The sequence below is a fragment of the Eleutherodactylus coqui genome, chromosome 7, assembly GCF_035609145.1.
Source record: "Eleutherodactylus coqui strain aEleCoq1 chromosome 7, aEleCoq1.hap1, whole genome shotgun sequence".
Lineage (NCBI taxonomy): Eukaryota > Metazoa > Chordata > Amphibia > Anura > Eleutherodactylidae > Eleutherodactylus > Eleutherodactylus coqui.
Window position 1 is genome coordinate 113,979,182 of NC_089843.1, and position 19,595 is coordinate 113,998,776.

A 19,595-nucleotide genomic window follows, 5' to 3' on the forward strand; every position below is an offset into this window, starting at 1 on the left:
CCACCGCCCGTAAGGACGGACAGAGGCTGGACAAATAGATTTGTTTTCAGTTTTTTCCCACCAACAGGCAGCACTGCGTATATTCTATGAACCTGAGAAGTTTAATAACTGTGCTGTGTCCCTGCTTATGTGTCACAGAACGTGAGGGTAGCAGAGTTATTATAACTCTTGGAGAGCAGGTATTTTTTTTCCCAATTAAGGAAAGCAAATGGCGAAGCCAGCAGTAAAGCGTAGCTGGCTGCGTATGATTTAGCAATGTTTTTCACGCAGCTCACACGTCTCCACAGGCGTAAGGACGGACACAGGCTGGACAAATAGATTTCTTTTCAGTTTTTTCCCACCAACAGGCAGCACTGCGTATATTCAATGAACCTGAGAAGTTTAATAACTGTGCTGTGTCCCTGCTTATGTGTCACAGAACGTGAGGGTAGCAGAGTTATTATAACTCTTGGAGAGCAGGTATTTTTTTTCCCAATTAAGGAAAGCAAATGGCGAACCCAGCAGTAAAGCGTAGCTGGCTGCGTATGATTTAGCAATGTTTTTCACGCAGCTCACACGTGTCCACCGCCCGTAAGGACGGACAGAGGCTGGACAAATAGATTTGTTTTCAGTTTTTTCCCACCAACAGGCAGCACTGCGTATATTCTATGAACCTGAGAAGTTTAATAACTGTGCTGTGTCCCTGCTTATGTGTCACAGAACGTGAGGGTAGCAGAGTTATTATAACTCTTGGAGAGCAGGTATTTTTTTTCCCAATTAAGGAAAGCAAATGGCGAAGCCAGCAGTAAAGCGTAGCTGGCTGCGTATGATTTAGCAATGTTTTTCACGCAGCTCACACGTGTCCACCGCCCGTAAGGACGGACAGAGGCTGGACAAATAGATTTGTTTTCAGTTTTTTCCCACCAACAGGCAGCACTGCGTATATTCTATGAACCTGAGAAGTTTAATAACTGTGCTGTGTCCCTGCTTATGTGTCACAGAACGTGAGGGTAGCAGAGTTATTATAACTCTTGGAGAGCAGGTATTTTTTTCCCAATTAAGGAAAGCAAATGGCGAACCCAGCAGTAAAGCGTAGCTGGCTGCGTATGATTTAGCAATGTTTTTCACGCAGCTCACACGTGTCCACCGCCCGTAAGGACGGACAGAGGCTGGACAAATAGATTTGTTTTCAGTTTTTTCCCACCAACAGGCAGCACTGCGTATATTCTATGAACCTGAGAAGTTTAATAACTGTGCTGTGTCCCTGCTTATGTGTCACAGAACGTGAGGGTAGCAGAGTTATTATAACTCTTGGAGAGCAGGTATTTTTTTCCCAATTAAGGAAAGCAAATGGCGAACCCAGCAGTAAAGCGTAGCTGGCTGCGTATGATTTAGCAATGTTTTTCACGCAGCTCACACGTCTCCACAGGCGTAAGGACGGACACAGGCTGGACAAATAGATTTCTTTTCAGTTTTTTCCCACCAACAGGCAGCACTGCGTATATTCAATGAACCTGAGAAGTTTAATAACTGTGCTGTGTCCCTGCTTATGTGTCACAGAACGTGAGGGTAGCAGAGTTATTATAACTCTTGGAGAGCAGGTATTTTTTTTCCCAATTAAGGAAAGCAAATGGCGAACCCAGCAGTAAAGCGTAGCTGGCTGCGTATGATTTAGCAATGTTTTTCACGCAGCTCACACGTGTCCACCGCCCGTAAGGACGGACAGAGGCTGGACAAATAGATTTGTTTTCAGTTTTTTCCCACCAACAGGCAGCACTGCGTATATTCTATGAATAATAACTGTGTTGTGGCCCTGCCTATACAATTCTTTCCCTGCAGTATCAATGGAGGGTGGAATGCTCTGCAGAGGCGATTTTGAGAAGCCCAAAAAAAATGCAGCACAGCCAACAGCAGCCTGGACAGTACTGCACACGGATAAATATGGCCCTAGAAAGGACCGTTGAGGTTCTTGAAGGCTACACTCACTCCTAACACTCTCCCTGCCTATGCAGCACTTCTGTCCCTAATGCCAGGTGCAACGGTCTGCAGAGGCGATTTTGAGAAAAAAAAAATCCCACTGCTAACAGCAGCCAACACACAGCTATCAGTGGCCCTAATAAGGACCTTTGGGGGGTCTTGAAGCCTACACTAACTACCAATTCTTTCCCTACAGCAGCTCCGGTATAAACAGCACTGTCCCTCATCTAACTCACACCGCATCTGAGGCGAGCCGCGGGAGGGGCCGACTTTTATATTAGGCGAACACCTGATCTCGCCAGCCACTCACAGCAGGGGGGTGGTATAGGGCTTAAACGTTGCAGGGGGAAGTTGTAATGCCTTCCCTGTCTTTCAATTGGCCAGAAAAGCGCGCTAACGTCTCAGGGAAGGAAGTGAAAGTAACCAGAACACCGCATGGTGTTCGTCACGAATAACGAACATCCCGAACACCCTAATATTCGCACGAATATCAAGCTCGGACGAACGCGTTCGCTCATCTCTAATTTCAAACTGTAAATTAAAATTAAAAAACAAATTAGAAATTGAGATTACCCATAGTAATGTGACCAAGGAATCCAGTCTAGTTCAAAGGAATCTTCTCTAGAATGTTTTTTAGCATATAGAAGTTCCATGTTGTATGAGTTGTTTAGAAAGTAGAAGATTTCTGCAATGGATGGGATCTGGGGAAGGTTACACATTTTGGCAATGTTAAAGCTTACAGCAATTATTATGTGACTTCCCACTGTTGTGGCATGTTGAGGGTCATGATTAACATCTGGCATATAATTTAACTTCTAAGTTTAATAGAGATATGGGGTGAAGGTTGGCTGTATATGTTAGAGATATTCCATGTTTGGAGAGCATGACAATTGTGGCTGAAAGCATCTCTAATGGAAAACTCAATGGCAGCTGTGTTAAAGACATTTGTGAGAACAATTCCTTTTCAAAATCATTGAGAAATTAAATTGATTTGGAGAAACATCAATACTGTGTATACTAAGGCAGCCCACAGAGATATGGCAAAAAATAAAGTGGCAGCTATACAGCAAGAATCCTTCCGAACTTGTTACGTCTGCTAATAGTAATGTTAGGGTAAAGTTTTAGCTTTAAATTCTACCTGAAAGATAGTTCTCAAAACTGATATTATGAGAAATGGCGCTTACATGCAAGATTTTCAATGACACAAGCTACAGCATTAAAGGGGTTGTCCCGCGCCGAAACGGGTTTGTTTTTTTTTCAACAGCCCCCCGTTCGGCACGAGACAACCCCGATGCAGGGGTTAAACAAGAACACCGGACAGCGCTTACCTGAATCCCCGCGCTCCGGTGACTTCTTACTTACCTGCTGAAGATGGCCGCCGGGATCTTCTCCCTCGGTGGACCGCAGGGCTTCTGTGCGGTCCATTGCCGATTCCAGCCTCCTGATTGGCTGGAATCGGCACGTGACGTGGCGGAGCTACACGGAGCCCCATTGAGAAAAGAAGAAGACCCGGACTGCGCAAGCGCGTCTAATTTGGCCATTAGACGCTGAAAATTAGGCGGCTCCATGGAAACGAGGACGCTAGCAACGGAACAGGTAAGTGAAAAATTTCTTATAACTTCTGTATGGCTCATAATTAATGCACAATGTACATTACAAAGTGCATTAATATGGCCATACAGAAGTGTATAGACCCACTTTGTTTCGCGGGACAACCCCTTTAATATTAACAATTTGCTTTTGCAAAATTGTACATTTTGTCCACTGTACATTACAACATTAAGTATTGACAATGGCATGTGCCCTGACAATCTACAAATTTGTGTTGTTCCTACAAAAATACCTCCAAATATATAAAAATAGTCAAAATTATGACACAAATACTTGTCAAGTAGTACTTAAGGACTTGACAGCAGACTTCTTGGTAATCTGTGTTGGGCCAACCTTGTGATTTGTTTCCATGACTTATAGCAACTGTTGCTTTTCTTCTCCGTCATTAGTAAAAAGTCTGAAAATTCATGGTCTTTGAGCACAACCTTGTCGTAGACATAAGAACCTGAAACTGCACCAAATAAAAGTTTGTTAAAAGGAAAAAATATTAAAGGGTGTCTTGCTTTGTAGTTAAAAGTTGAGTTTTTTTGGGCCACCCTAGTGTATACTCCATGAGACAATATAGTTGTCTACACAAGTAGAATTCCTAGAAAAGCTTTTCAGTTTATATGTAAATCCAATATTTTTATTACATGGACATCTATAAATAGGGTCAATTTCCTCAATGTAACACATTTTCCTGCCAGGATGTTATTTTAGATTTAGGGTATCTTGTTATTTGCCATATTAACCTAAGCTATAAATGGTTTCCACATCATCATGTACTCGTATTTTTGATTCATCGACACAATCTTGTCACCCTAGTTATAGGTATTCCTTTTACAGTGCAGGTTATTGAATTCCAAAGAGCTGTCTTCTCTATCACCAATGTTGAGTAACTTTATAAATACATTGCTTTACCAATCTTGTACTGATCTTGACATAAAGTCTACATTATATTTCAAAGTTGCCTTTACAATTCTGCATGTTTTAGAGCTCCCATGCCCCAGCATTCCTTGCCAGGTCATTGTCTGCACAGAGCTTTCTCTAGTGATTTCTATTCTTGAAAGTGAAGTCTTTACAACCAGCACAGTTCAATAATTTGAAGTAGGAAAAAGTAACTTTCCCACTATAGGTGCTCAGCTTAAATGTTAGTGGTGTGTCTATCTCATTTTAATGACAGCTTTTTAAAGGCCTTTTTAAACATGGTAATGATTGCCAAGTTTTGCTAGCATCACTCATCATTGATCTCAACCAATCAAGCCATTGTTAGGCAACAATGACCCTTTAGGCTACTGATCAACTCCACCCCACCAGAAGTGAAAATTATAATGATGAAACTGCCCATCCGATCCAAATTGGAAACCTTTCAAACTACCAAACTTTCATGTTTGGTTTATAAAATTATTGCACATAAAGACTGCAGGTTTTAGAGAGAATTTGATTTGGGTTGATTCTACCGTGAAAATTCCAGTCTTCCGATTGATAAATAAATGGGTTACATATTGTGTTAATAGAAGATCTGGACAGTAGCAGTGGCTTTACACAGAATAACTGCTTAGTGCATTAGCACCCAACAGTCGTCCCAAGACTTATTGCTCCTGTGCTTTCACATAGGAGCAATAGTTATTCAGTGAATGGTGACAGCATGCCGGAGATCTCTTCTGGCCAGCTGCCTTCATTCATTGTGAACAGGCAATGATTCCAAGATAAATAACTGCCTGTTTACAGTTCACTAACTAGTCTCTTCATTTCAGTGAACTGACAAATGACTACTGAGCAATTTCTGTCTTAGTACTTTGTCAAGTTCCATGTTTACATTGGACAACTATTGCTGAAAATCACTCGTTTGAGCAATTTTTTGGTCAGTAGTTTTTCCGTGTAAAGCCAACCTACGACTCTTCCATGTTAAACATTGCTCTGATTCATCAATGAATAAGAGTTTACAAAATTCACATTACATTCCTTTTACAAAGTAATGAATTAGGCTGTTTCTACCATAGAAATAGCACAACTTCAAAATGTATAGATTATAACAGTTTGAATAATTATAGTGTTACTTATTTGTTGTGTTCTAGATTGAAATAAATGAAATTTAAAAAAAAAACATTCGACATGAATGTTCAACATGGACCTATGATTAGACATTTCATTAACATTTAGTTACATCTCTAAAAGGTCACAGCTTACTAGTTTACTGGCCTTTAATTGACCCCGAAGTCCTGGCAGATTTTTTTTAATGCATATAAACTAAAAACAGGCATTCTGCCAGGAATAATCCTGGAAATATTCAGGTCAATTATTGGTTTATGAATGACTCGTCTCACTATGAGTTTTGGTTTGCATTCCGATGGGTAAACATATCAAAATATATGAAAATTAATGGGGAATTCATAGAATCAGTAATATTTTATCAGCCCTGTTTTTCTTGGGAGTTTTAATAGTTTGCTTTTTTTCTTTTCAGCTCTTGATCCAGCAAAAGACCCTTGTTTAAAAATGAAGTGTAATCGGCATAAAGTATGCATTGCCCAGGATAAGGAAACTGCGGTATGTGTCAGTCAAAGAAGACTAACACATAGGTATGTGATTATTCTAATTCTACAGTGTGCAACTAAATATTGTATAACATGTTACTAAGAATGATGGAGGGTACAGCTTGGTCACTGCTGGAAATGCTGCCCAATTCTTGTGCTCCCTCAATTTACAAGCAGTTCACAGTAGCGTAAACCTGAGATCTCTCAACAAAATATCTCTTCAACCTTGCCTAACCTGAGGATCAAACCTGTTTCAATCCTGGGTGCCTTAAGGCCCATTTACATGGCTCGATGATCACTCAAAGATCGCTCAAACGACAGTCTGAGTGACAGCTTTGAGCAATCATTTTACATAAACTATTAAGTAACTACGCAGCCACTTAAGAGCAATTAAGTGTGCAAATGAAGCCTTCTTGGAATGCTGTTAATAGCCTGAGGGCTATTATCTGCGTTCAGAACCTTTGTCCTCCAGCAGGAAACAATGCTATCAGCACTCCCCGCGGAGAACTGCTGATAAAGTTGAATGAAGATTTTTAGGTTGGCCTAAATTTAACGATCAGCCCGAAAAGTGCATGATGGGCGCGCATTTAGACATGACGATTATTACTAAAATGATCACCTTTTACTGATTTTTTTTAGTGATCATCGCTCCATGTAAATGGGCCTTTTGTCTGTGTTTAAAGAAAGACTGACAGATGATCCTCTTACCAATCAGGCCACATACAATTTAGAGTAATTAGACTAGTAATCTATCCCATCTCCACTTGCTCTGCCTTTGAAAGAATTATGCAAAGTAATTATACCCATCTGTGTCTTTCATCCAGTAAGTTAGTGCTCACTCAGGGTAAGGCAATTAGTCTGGCTTCCACACAATTCTGGCATCGTAGCCTTCTGCTTAGGCCATTTTCAATCTTGTGGCACACACGTGTTTTCAGACCCCATGTTTGGAGTCCCTGGTGACCTAAAAATAATCCTTGCCTATCTGGGAGCAGCTTGCATTGCCTTACTACTGTGCCAGCTGGCTCATTTACAACTCAAGTGTTGATTAGTGTGCCCAGAAAATCTTGGTTCCACAACACTGTTACCCCTGGCATTTTCTTAAAGGGCTACTCCTACTGCCTCTTGAAATTGCAGCATTTTGGAAACCCAATTTATGGAATTATCTGGATTTTACTAAACAGAGGTTCAGTTTATTCTCCTTATTCCTTAAACAGCACTGTTCATGATAGCTAAAAGAAAGGGTAAAACAGGTGGTGTTATGTAGTATGACACTGCGAGATTCACTCATCTTTGCGTGTCAGGTAGTGTTCTCTGGTAGCAGCTATTCTCATGCCTAAGAAAGCTGGATGAGTTTATAAATCTTTACATGGTGCAGAAATGTTCCATGATGAATCTGCAGTTTGTCTATTTATCCTGCCGATTTATGTTGTGGAATTCAACCCTTGAAATACCAGGCTTAAATTCCACAGCTGTTCTGCAATTCGAAAACGTGGCCAAATCCACACCACTTAGATGCAGATTTGGCCACTGCAGATTTCCAGCAGAATTGCTGCTGGTATTCCATTGTGGAATGCCCATGGCGACTTTGCTCCATGTTATTATATTGAAGACTGTGACACTATTAAAAGAAGAGCCCTGATCATTGTAGGAACACATTGGCGTGTTGTTTTGTTAGCTTTCTTTGTAGCGTAACAGACTATAAGATCTAAAAATACGATGAGGTTGCTTTCCCTTAAATGTGGTTTTTATAAACATTTTCCCTGAAGGCAACACAATGTAAAATGCAAGTTCTTAAAAATAACACTTGTCATATGTTAGCCCTCCAGCTCTATATGTACCAAAAAATGTAGCAAATATAAGTATTGCTAGAAAGGACATTTGTTCATTCATAAGCTAATTATAGCTTAACCCCTTAATGCCACAGGGCGTAACTGTATATCCTGGCAGAGGGGTACTTAACGCAAGAGGATGTACAGTTATATCCTGTGGATCTCGCGCCAGCCGGCTGCGGGAGCCGGCTGTCATGATAGCCAGCCTCCCACTGCAACAGCTGGGGTGAATCGAGACAGCGACCCCTGCCATTAAACCCTTCCCAATCTATGTAGATCTCGGCGTGTAAAGGATTCACAGAGGGATTGGACTCTGGCGATGTAATCGCGGAGAGCCAGATACATGCGTCCTACAATGCCGGTGCCTATGATCGCTAATACAAGCGATAAGGCATTGCTGGACAGAAGTCCTGCAATGCTTTATCATAGCGATTATAGTTGCTATTGTACAAGTTCCCTTCAGGGACATTAAAAGTGTAAGAAAAAAGACATAAATAATGTACAAAACAGAAAAATGTAAAAAAATATATATATAAAAAACCTTTTTTGTGCTTTTTACCATATTAGAATTTTTTTTTTTAAATTTAAAATCCCACATAATTGGTATCGTCATATCCATAATGATGTTTACAATAAATTGAACATGCTTTTTATGCTGCACAGCAAAAAACATAAAAAAAGCCCCTAAGAGCTCAGTCAGATGAGTGGAGATTCGTGCGCTTTTCTGTGCGGAAAAAAAACGCAATGTGTGTGCGAGAAAAAGTACGCATGACCATGTCCATTGCCACCCATATGTTCTATCTTTGGTAGGGTAGGTGCGGATTTTGCCTGCACATGCGGTGCATTTTTTTTCCCGTGTGGAAGAACGCACATATATCTGCTCGTCTGACTTAGCCCTAAAAAACTAAGGCAAAATGCTTATTTTTGTCATTTTGCCTCCCAAAAAACACAATAAAAGTTATCAAACAAGCCATATGTACCCCAAAATGGTACCAATGAAAACTACAGCTCATCTCACAAAAAATAAGCCCTCACAGAGCTCCGTCCATGGAAAAATAAAAAAGTTATAGGACTTGGAATGCAGCAATTTAGAAAAAAGTAATTTTTCAAAAAAAGGGGTTTTATTACGGAAAAGTGGAAAAACCTCAAAAAAATAAGAATTTTGGAATCATTGTAATCGTACCAACCCGCAGAAAAAATGTATTGTGTTATTTACGATGCATGCTGTAAAAAAAAAAATCTATGGCAGAATTGATATGTTTTCTCTCCCTGCTATCATAAAAAAAATTAATAAAAGTTTTAGAATATAGTCTATGTACACAAAAATGGCACCAATAAAAATTGCAGTTTGCCACACAAAAAACAAGCCCTCATATGGCCATGTCTACAGAAAAATAAAAAAAAGTTATGGCTTTTAAAAAATGATAATGAAAGTTGGCCAAAAATCGTTGCATCCCTATACCCAAAATAGGCCATGTCGTTAAGGGGTTAATAATAATTTTGAGCAGCAAATAAAAAGGGGCAATAAATAAATGTTTTCATATAAAACATGGATGATACAGTGGGTTAAGATCAAATACAGAAAAGCTCACAACCCCTACCTAACCCCATCTCCTTATTTCTGTCAGTTGCACTATTTTCCATTGGTGTGTACAGTTTTCTGAAATGATTATCCGCACAGTTCTGCTACTGATGCTTCGGCACATTGTTTTATAAGCGCTGTACGGAACATTCTTTCCACGCTCCAGACTCGACCCTCCTGAGGCAGCATTAATAAAGTGCCTGCAGGTACTGAATTCTGCTTCACTCATCCAAAACTTTGCTTCCACATTGCTTTGTTACTCATTGCTGCATGCATCTGGCTTTCCCTGCAACTCCTGGCACAAGATAACGATGGGGCAGGTGAAAGGCAAAGCTGGGGATCCTCTGTGGACCCCATGAGCCAGAAAAAATCAGGCGGACCTTCAGAAATTTCTGAGGAAATGGAGCGGTTTCTCTCCTGGAGGAGCAATCAAAATGGCGCTGAGTAGCACACATGGTAGAAGATGTGTAAGAAGACTCCAATGTGAAAAGCATTGAGGAAGATGTACAGGACTCAGCAACCACAACAATCTCTAAAGGCGTAATCAGTAAATCACTTATACTTGACTTAAAACCTGTGATATCAGAGCTTGCTGAGATAAAATCCCAAATGCTTCAAATAGGCCATAGAGTAGAAAGCTTAGAGACTGCCTGCATAGAGATCACTACCCATTCTTGCTAATTAAATTGAGGAAATGCATGGTTCTACATGTGCGCACCCCTGACCAGGATTTATTCTCTCTCCCCCTAAGGCCGCCTGCAGACGAGCGGGTCGGATCCGGCAGCGAGAATTCTTGCCGCGCGATCCGACCCGAGCGCCTGCAGGGACGAGCGCGTACTCACCCGCGCCTGGCGGCCCCGGCTCTTTCATGTGCCGGATGCCGCGCAGCCGGCGCATGCGCAGACCGGAGCCGGCGGCCGGGTGAGTGCGTGCCCCGCAGAAAATTAGGACATGCCGCGGTTTGTTTGCTGCGCGAGATTTCGCGCGGCCAAACCGCGGCCGTCTGCATAGGAGTGCGTATTTTAATGCACTCCTATGCAAACTTTCAGCGGCGGAAATCCCGCGGGAAATCCCGCGGCGGGATTTCCACTCGTGTGCAGGCGGCCTAAAGCTATAATCACCTATCACCATTAAATCACTGGTAACAGGCATCCAGTTACTTTCATATTAACGCTTTTCAACTGCATTATAACCCCTTGTCCTTTCTGTTTGTACATCTCTTGCTTCTCTTATTCCCAAGTATATCCTAACTAGAGATGAGCGAGCATACTCGCTAAGGACAATTGCTCGATTGTCCTTAGCGAGTATCTCCCCGCTCGGAAGAAAAGGTTCGGCGGCCGGCGCGGGTGAAAGGTGAGTTGCGGCCATGAGCAGGGGGGAGCGGGGGGGAGAGAGGGAGAGAGAGATCTCCCCTCTGTTCCTCCCTGATCTCCCCCGCCACTCCCCGCCCGCCGCCGGCAGCTGAATCTTTGCTCCCGAGCGGGCAGGTACTCACTAAGGGCAATGCTCGATCGAGCAATTGCCCTTAGTGAGTATGCTCGCTCATCTATAAATCCTAACCCTTTCTTTTACCTCATTCCATACCCTTTACTTCTGTCTACATCCCAATCCCTATCCAAAACTCGGCATCACCCTTATTTTGCTTAACCCAGTATTTTAAAAACCTGTAGACAGTGATTTAACCTATAAAATATATAGTATTGAAATACTATAGTATATAGGCTCGCGAGGCCTTCAAAAACATCTAATTGAAAGAATCACCTAACTTTTTGTCTAAATATAATATGAATATCCTCATAAATGATCATTTAAAATATATTTTAAGGCTAGGCCTGTACTCCATATTCCAAAGACCTTCAATGTAAAGCAGAACTTATTTCACTGGTAAAGGTATTCCCTCCTATCTTAATGAGAATTTGTCAAGTTCGAAATAGTACTATGAACTAAGTTATGGTGGTGTTCCTGTAGATGATGGGGAGTCGGGGATGTAATTTTAATACTAACCTGCTCCCTGGTTCTCGCAGTGTCTTCCAGCAAAGATCACACTGGACATGAAGACATGAGTGATGTATGTATGCTCACCCATAGACTTATATAGAAGAGCTCTGTTTTTGAAGCTGTTCCAGTGTGACAGGTTCCCTTTAACTTGTGCCATCTCTGATAAATTTGTACTTCATTCCATATTGCTTTGCTGAGAATTTAAGTTAAACAAATGTCTTTATTTGCTTTGAATTCAATTAATGAAACCAGAAAGCTGAATTGTGAATGTGACATAATTTCATTTTACCATATGAAAGAGTTTGTTTTTTTCTGGTTACAAAAGTTTGAAAGCCTAAATAGTTTAATATGAAACACTAAAATGTTTATGTTATTCTAATCCAGTTACATTTTGAGCCTTTTAATATATTTATTCTGCAAATAAAAAAAAGTTTTTCTTCAATATATATATTTTTTTAAATTCCTTCTTTAAATTAATTAATCTTAAAGGGGTTGTCCCGCGGCAGCAATTGGGTCTATACACTTCTGTATGGCCATATTAATGCACTTTGTAATGTACATCGTGCATTAATTATGAGCCATACAGAAGTTATAAAAAGTTTTATACTTACCTGCTCCGTTGCTGGCGTCCTCGTCTCCATGGTGCCGACTAATTTTCGCCCTCCGATGGCCAAATTAGCGGCGCTTGCGCAGTCCGGGTCTTCTCCTCTTCTCTATGGGGCTCCGTGTAGCTCCGTGTAGCTCCGCCCCGTCACGTGCCGATTCCAGCCAATCAGGAGGCTGGAATCGGCAATGGACCGCACAGAAGCCCTGCGGTCCATGAAGACAGAGGATCCCGGCGGCCATCTTCAGCAGGTGAGTATGAAGACGCCGGACCGCCGGGATTCAGGTAAGCGCTGTGCGGGTGGTTTTTTTAACCCCTGCATCGGGGTTGTCTCGCGCCGAACGGGGGGGGGGTTTAAAAAAAAAAAAAACCCGTTTCGGCGCGGGACATCTCCTTTAAGAATAGTATAAGATGGTCGAGCCCCCTTGGGCTTCTTGCTGCTGTTAAACTTTTCTTTGTTGCAGAAAAGAATTTAACTTGGGCCATTCTACTCTGCATTTGACAGCATTTTGTGATGTTATAGTGTTGATGTGTTGTGATGCAGATACAGTAGAACCTCAACTAACATCATTAATCCGTCCGGAAGCAATGGACTTTAGTAGAAAACAATGTTAGTTGAGGACATTATTTCCATAGGAATTTATGTAAATCTAATTAATTGGTTCTAAACGTTCCAAAAAACACACCAAACCCTATTTAATAGAGAAAAACTCTGGTCTTTAATACCAAAAGTAATAACAGTAACAATACTGAATGAATATAAAACACAACTGTAAAGAATAAATTAACATTTAACAGATTTTTGGACATTTAGCATACAGTGCTTTGACATAGGACTGCAGGGACATCATTATAATAGTATGTATCACTGTGTTATCTGTGGTTTGACATAGGACTGCAGTATTTATTTGCGAACGTTTCTTTACTGTACTCATCTGTACAGTACTTACATTTTGCAGTACAGTGGGGATTCAGGAGGCAGGCAGCGTTCAGCCGGCACTTTGGGGATTCAGCTGCTGTACTGTGTCAGGAGGCAGGCAGACACAGCAACGTTCAGCCGGAACTGTGGAGAGGGGAGGAGTAGGCGCGCGCTGATGCAAGAGAAGCAGGAAGTGACTGGCATCAGCTGCACGCCGGCTCACTGAGCGGCGCCCGGGGTCATGGAGCGGTCGGCGCCCTTATCTGAGGAATGCAACTTTATTTGAGGGACCGCCACTGCCCGGACACATCGAATTAAGTCAAAAACAGTGTTACCTAAGAGCAATGCTACTCAAGGGTTTACTGTATTGTGTGGTTGTGGCTCTCCCTGTAAGGCCAGCATCAAATGAACGGATTCCTATTGCAGAATCCACAATCGGTGTCTATGCGTAGCATCCGCAGAAAATTTCACTCTTTGAAAAGTATGTACTTTTTCCTTCACACTTTCAGAAACGAATTGCCTATTCTGCGATTGGAGGAAAAATCGCAGCATGTTCTATTTTGTTGCGGAGTCCGCACAGACGGCCTCCATTGAAGTCCATCCATGATGGCAGGGGAAATGCAAATATATATTTTTTAAATTAGATTTTGCAGGTACGCGGGGTTGCCGGCTGGGCTCATAACTAGATTCTTCTGTGGGATCCCGCATGGAGAATCCATCTCATTCGTGTGCAACCAGCCTAAGTCTTCAGCAGTAACATGGAAGTTTGGTCTCTGGCATTGTTGCTGAGAAGAACACTAGCTATTAAGGGCTTTGCAAAGGACCCTGTACACTGATTAGAATATGGAGACATGCATGGAGGCAATAGATCGGTGGAGACCCTGAGCTGATATGATAGGCTATTTAATACGGTATGCCTTTCAGAGTTTCCAACAGCCTGGAGTTTTTTTTGGATTGTCTATAAAAAAAAATTATGTTTTTATCATGCTGTTAATATGACAATAACAGAATTTTAAGATAAATTCACAGACATTAGATATCAGTATGATTTATTATAGCTTAACAATTCATCTGTAATAATCTTGTCTGTGGATTAGTTGCCCAGAGAAAAAGGAAAACATAAAACACATGCACAGCTGTGGTGTCCCCACACAGTTTGACATTGTCTAAGCAGAACTGACAGTGTCAGACTGTGTAGGGACATGACCTATTGAGAAAGGGGATAGTAACATCCAGTTATGCATTTATTCTTACATTTCCTGGAGAAATAGCAAAAAGAGTAGCACACATAAAAGATGTTTAAGAATTGATATTTTATTGGAAATGTAAGTATTTACTCAAACAGACAAGTCGGGGAGACTGAAAGGCCCTCAATAAACTGAAGTTTGATATTGTGCTTAGTTGAGTCTTCCATTATGGAATTCGATACAACTGAATGGGGTATTCCAGGGACTAGAAAAAATGTATTGCCATTATCTCTAACACCCATCTAAATCATCAAATTGAACTCCAGTAACTTTTTGCTGACCAGCATTACCACTGCTTCCCTGCCGGCTTCAGCTTTCCACATTGGTTTTTAAAATGGCCGCCAGGTAGTGCAAAAACTACATTTTCCACAATGTCCCATTGCTAGTTACTAACGAGTACACATTCACAACTATACAGACTGTGCCATCATTGCACAATTTGAAGACACTGAGTATGCTTTACCAGTAAAACAGCAGAACAAACAGGTCGAAGCATTGGAAACCAATGAAGAGCTAAGCTGAGAGAGGAGACCACGGGTAAAGAAATAGCTCTGCAGCTTTGTAAAACAAGTTCAACCATTATATTGCAAAATTACATGTTGTTGCCTTATGAAGCGTATAACTTTCACTTTGAATCACAGGCACACTTCTTTAATTTACTGCTACACTGATGTTGACCATCTACATTCTTACATAGTGGGCCAATTCTAGAAATTTTAGCTAGTAGAGTGAACATCCAAAAATCAGAAGCACATTAATAATTTAAGTATTAGCGCTTATCTCCTTAGACTAAACAATTCAATGCATAACCTTTTTTGATACAGTCACTTTATAAGGCTTATAAGGCTTAATGGATTCTTCTCTGATCTATGGTAGTGGAAGATGGTTGCTTTATTAAATCATCTCGTGTAGTGGAGGAGTAACTGGCTGCAACTTGGTTGTCTAGAATGTTGCAGGGCTTAATGCCCATTTAATATATAGATTCCTCTACTGGAGATACACTATTTGGCCAAAAATATGTGGACACCCCTCCTAATTATTAAATTCACATATTTTAGACCAATTTACTTCAAGTATGCACAAAATCAAGCACATGTCCATGCGTTTTCCATAGACAACAATTGGTAATGTTAGCTCAGATGCACTCTTAGATATACTGTGGGTGCCATATTAGATATAGTTGGTATGAGCTCGGAGAAGCCAATGAATAACACCCAGTATAGTATGTAAACCAAAGGACATCTGCTTTAATTTTGGCGGGAAAGAGCTTATATTGCAACTCAAACAAAAGAAGGTGTGACATTCAAATACATTACAATATATGGTGTGCTGATAGGGCATTTTCATGGGGAGTGTTCATGGTATAATCAAAAAGGGAAGGAGATTACCGGACATGCTCAGTTGCGTCTTGCCACATGACAAAGTTAACATTTGGTAAAAATTGTTTTTCTTTTGAAGTACAAAGAGTGATCAGTTTCTGTTGACTTGTCTCTGGTCCAGGCAGCTATCTCTATTGTTCTAATGTAAATCTTTGTGTGTTTTTTGTCTTTTGAAGACTCTTTGCTGGTTTTATGGGCAAAATAAGAATCCATTTTTTCCAGTTTATGTAAACAATACATTGCTCTCATTATGTATGGGGGATGCTTACTGGCATAAGCATATTTGGACTGAAACACAACCTTAATTATAGAAGAATAGAATTTCTAACACATGAAATATACATACAAAATAAAGAATTTTTCTGTCATCTCCCACAATTATAACGCACCATTCTGAAGAGCTCAGTAGTTGCGATAGAATGCCACTATTACCAAAAGTCACTTTTTTGAAATATCTGGTCTGCTAAACCTGCCAACTGTAAGAGCTATTATTCAGAAATGAAATCACCTTGGAGTAACAGCGTCTCTACCACAAAGACGTAAATCACGCAAACTCCCAGAGCAGTTTGCCAAGTGCTGAAGCGCATGGGGGAAGATTTATGAAACAGCCTAAAAGCAAACCATAGCAACCAATCACAGTACAGCTTTCATTTTGTATTCCTCTCTTCAAAAATTAAAGTTATGGGCAATAAAGACATTTTTGCTTATAGACAATTTCATAAATCTGCCCCATGACGCGTAAACATGATCTGTCTCTGTGTTTCATCACTCTATCATCCGAGTTTACAACTAATTTTGAGTGTGACATTAAAGGGGTTGTCCCGAGCCAAAACCTCAAAATTTTCAATTAGCCCATTCCCCCTGTCACCCCCCCCCCCCCCGCATAAAGCAGCCCTTTAAAGCGGTTATAAACCGCTTCCTACTTACTGTTTAGAAGAAATAATAACTTATAAAGTTCTTCATCTAAGATGGCGCCTGTGATGTCCCAGGGTGCGTTCCATGGTGCACCGCGCTTCCAGGAGGCTTTCATGCGCGCTCCCGAGACGCCGGTCACATGAGCAGGTGACTGACATCATCGGTGGAGGCGTGCACTTGTAATGAATGAAACGCCGATCCAGCCACCCCATTGGCTGGTCGGCAGAACGCATCACAGCGGGAGGTGGAGTCTGCCGGAGAATACAGCAAACAGCTGTTTCTCTCTTCTCTTGACCACACAGAAAACTGGCCCCTCGACCCCACAGAACTGGCCCCAGGTACGCTGCGGTAGTGCCCGGGGCACAGTGGTAGGCGAACCATAAATACAGCAGGGGCAAAGACAGTCCCCCCCAGCGCCCACAGCACCCCAGACACCTCACTTACCCAGGCGGCTGCACGGCTTGGATTGTGTTCGTCCCGGCTGGCGGCTGCTGGTCCCGTATGGCTGGTGGCTGCTGGTCCCGTATGGCTGGCGGCTGCTGGTCCCGTATGGCTGGCGGCTGCTGGCTGATGGTCCCAGCTGGCTGCTGCTGGTTCTGGGTGAAAGCCTTGACTGTGCCTTCACCAGTATTTAAAGGGAGGCCGGGAGCTGAATGGCTGCCCCTGCGCGCTCCCGTGCAGTGATAGCTCGTCTGCGCATGCGCAGACGAGCTGTATCGCGTGGGCACGCTGGAGCGGCTCGTTCACAGCGGGGAGAGTACAGACTGCGCAAGCGCGTCAAAAACAGACTGCTGAGGAAGAAATTAGACGGCACCATGGCGACGGGGACGCAGAGACAGCGCGAGGACGGAGACAAGTGAGTGAATAACTTCTGTATGGCTCATATTTAATGCACGATGTATATTACAAAGTGCATTGATATGGCCATACAGAAGTGCTGAACCCCACTTGCTTTCTCGGGACAACCCCTTTAACACAAGAACTGTGCATTGGAGAGTTCATGAAATGGGTTTTAATTGTCGAACAGCTGTTCAAAAGACTACAATCACCATGCAAAAGCACATGTGCACAAAGTAAGCTCCATAAAGTGATGGCTTGACGAGTTTGGTACAGAGGAATACAGTTGACCTGCACAAATTTCTGACTTCAACCCCAACAAACATTTTTGGAATGAACTGCACAACAACTCGACAAGTTTGTATACCAAGGTTATATTGGAGGGACAAGAGAAAGAAGTAGCATTATGTTTATATGTCTATACTGTTGCTGCATCGCATTTATATGCCTGTACAAAATGTGGTCTGTAAATTGGAAGAGGGTATATTTCTGTTGCTGTCAACGTATATAGCAGCAAAGAAGACAGACAAAATACACTTAGGAGTGGGGAATATTGCAGTTATCTGTTTGTGGCTTCAGATGTCGATCAAAGTTGCCAGTCTGACCACTACAAACTACTTGCATACTTACTCGGATAGCAGTGGGGTTTGGGGAATTCAATTACACTGCAGCAAACATATACGAGCTATACTCTGTGGCCTTCTGTTCACACATATTGTTCCTGGATTGCGGCTTATTTAGTTGGCAGTGCTTTTTTGTTAATATAAAACAAAAAGAAAACCAAACATGGACACAGCAAGTACACACAGTGCATGTCAGCAAACTCAGACATCATTCAAGGATGCCAGTCCGGCCACTGCAAATTATTTGCAGGCCGTACGCCGCCACCAGTGGTTTTCTTCAGACTACGAAGTTGCTGATAAGTTGTGCTACACTAAAAAGTTAACAAAAACTAACTAAAAATAAATAAATCAAAAGGAAACATGAAGAAAACCAAGGTTAGGCCAATTGCACACGTTCGGGTTGGATTCCGCATGCGGGATCCCACAGCTGAATCAGACCCTGTGCCGGCCCGTGACCCTCCCGCATACCTGTTTGGATTGGTCTTCTCTGTGCTTCAGATGTGCCAGCTTGCGCGCCAACGCACATGCACAGTGCAGAGAATGCTGCGTCAGCGATGACGCAGATCCACAGCAATTTTGAAATTGACATTGGAAGCCGTCCATATGAGTCCCACATGAAAATAGAGCATGCTGCCATTCTACCTCCATGAGCAAAAATCGCAAGTGATTTTCGCTTGTGTGCGTTGAATAATAATTTTACATTGCTGCAGAATCTGCGTACAGACGCCCGCCATGGATTATGCAGCAGAAATCCGCCCATGTGCATTGGGCCTTAGGAGACTTATTGGTTGTGGTGGTGGTTTTGGTGGGAGAGGATGGGCCAAGTTGTCACTTTAAGCGGCTCCCACTGAAGTAACAGCTCCACGTTCTGCAGTAGGCAAGGCAAGCCCACTGCCATTCCTTATAATTGGTTCTGTCCATGTGTTACATCTGCAGCATGCAGAACAGATTGTAGAGTGGATGACACAGCATGCTTCAAGCACCACCACCTCCTCTTCTTCCCATTCGTTGGCGCACAGCAGTCAGTTTTCACCAGTTAGCCATAAGCATCCCTCCTCTACTTCCCCCCTGTGCCAAATCCACTGCACCTTCCGAAGCAATCCGCATGGACCAGTCTGAAGAGCTGTTTGATTATTCAGTGTCATGGATGTCAACCGGGCAGTCCAAACAGCTAGAGGAAGAAGACAAAGACATCAAATGCACTGATTCCCAGCCATTATTTTCTCTGAAGAGGAAGATAAAGGTAGGTCAGTATGTGTGGTCAGCCCTCAACAGGCAATGTGTACTCGAGGGGATGTGGTAACGGAGGTGCCACTTCCTGGTGCTCACTGTGACATGCAGTGCATTTAGGAGGTGATGGACGATAAATAGGATGGGGAGATGGAGGAGGATGAAGTACTTGATCTAACATGGAGAGACAGGGAGAATCATCGTACCAACTCGCAGAAGGAGAAGAAAAAGATGGACTTTGTATGTTGCAGAAAAGCAAAAGGGCAATATCACCACCCTCAGGTACTACTAATCGCAGGCTCATCAACATCAGGCCCACAGCTAGGTCTGCTCATAGGATTTGTGCAGCCTG

The 19,595-nt window shown here is 42.2% G+C and overlaps 1 protein-coding gene across 2 annotated transcripts in view; it reads left to right on the plus strand.

Annotated features, from left to right (window-relative positions):
• SPOCK3 (SPARC (osteonectin), cwcv and kazal like domains proteoglycan 3) overlaps window positions 1–19,595 on the plus strand; it is a 291,286-nt gene that overhangs the window by 194,093 nt on the left and 77,598 nt on the right. For both annotated transcript variants that reach the window (XM_066573557.1, XM_066573558.1), the window contains exon 4: window positions 6,011–6,125. In XM_066573557.1, the coding sequence (XP_066429654.1) occupies window positions 6,011–6,125 (115 nt within the window). The remainder of the gene's footprint in view (window positions 1–6,010; window positions 6,126–19,595) is intronic.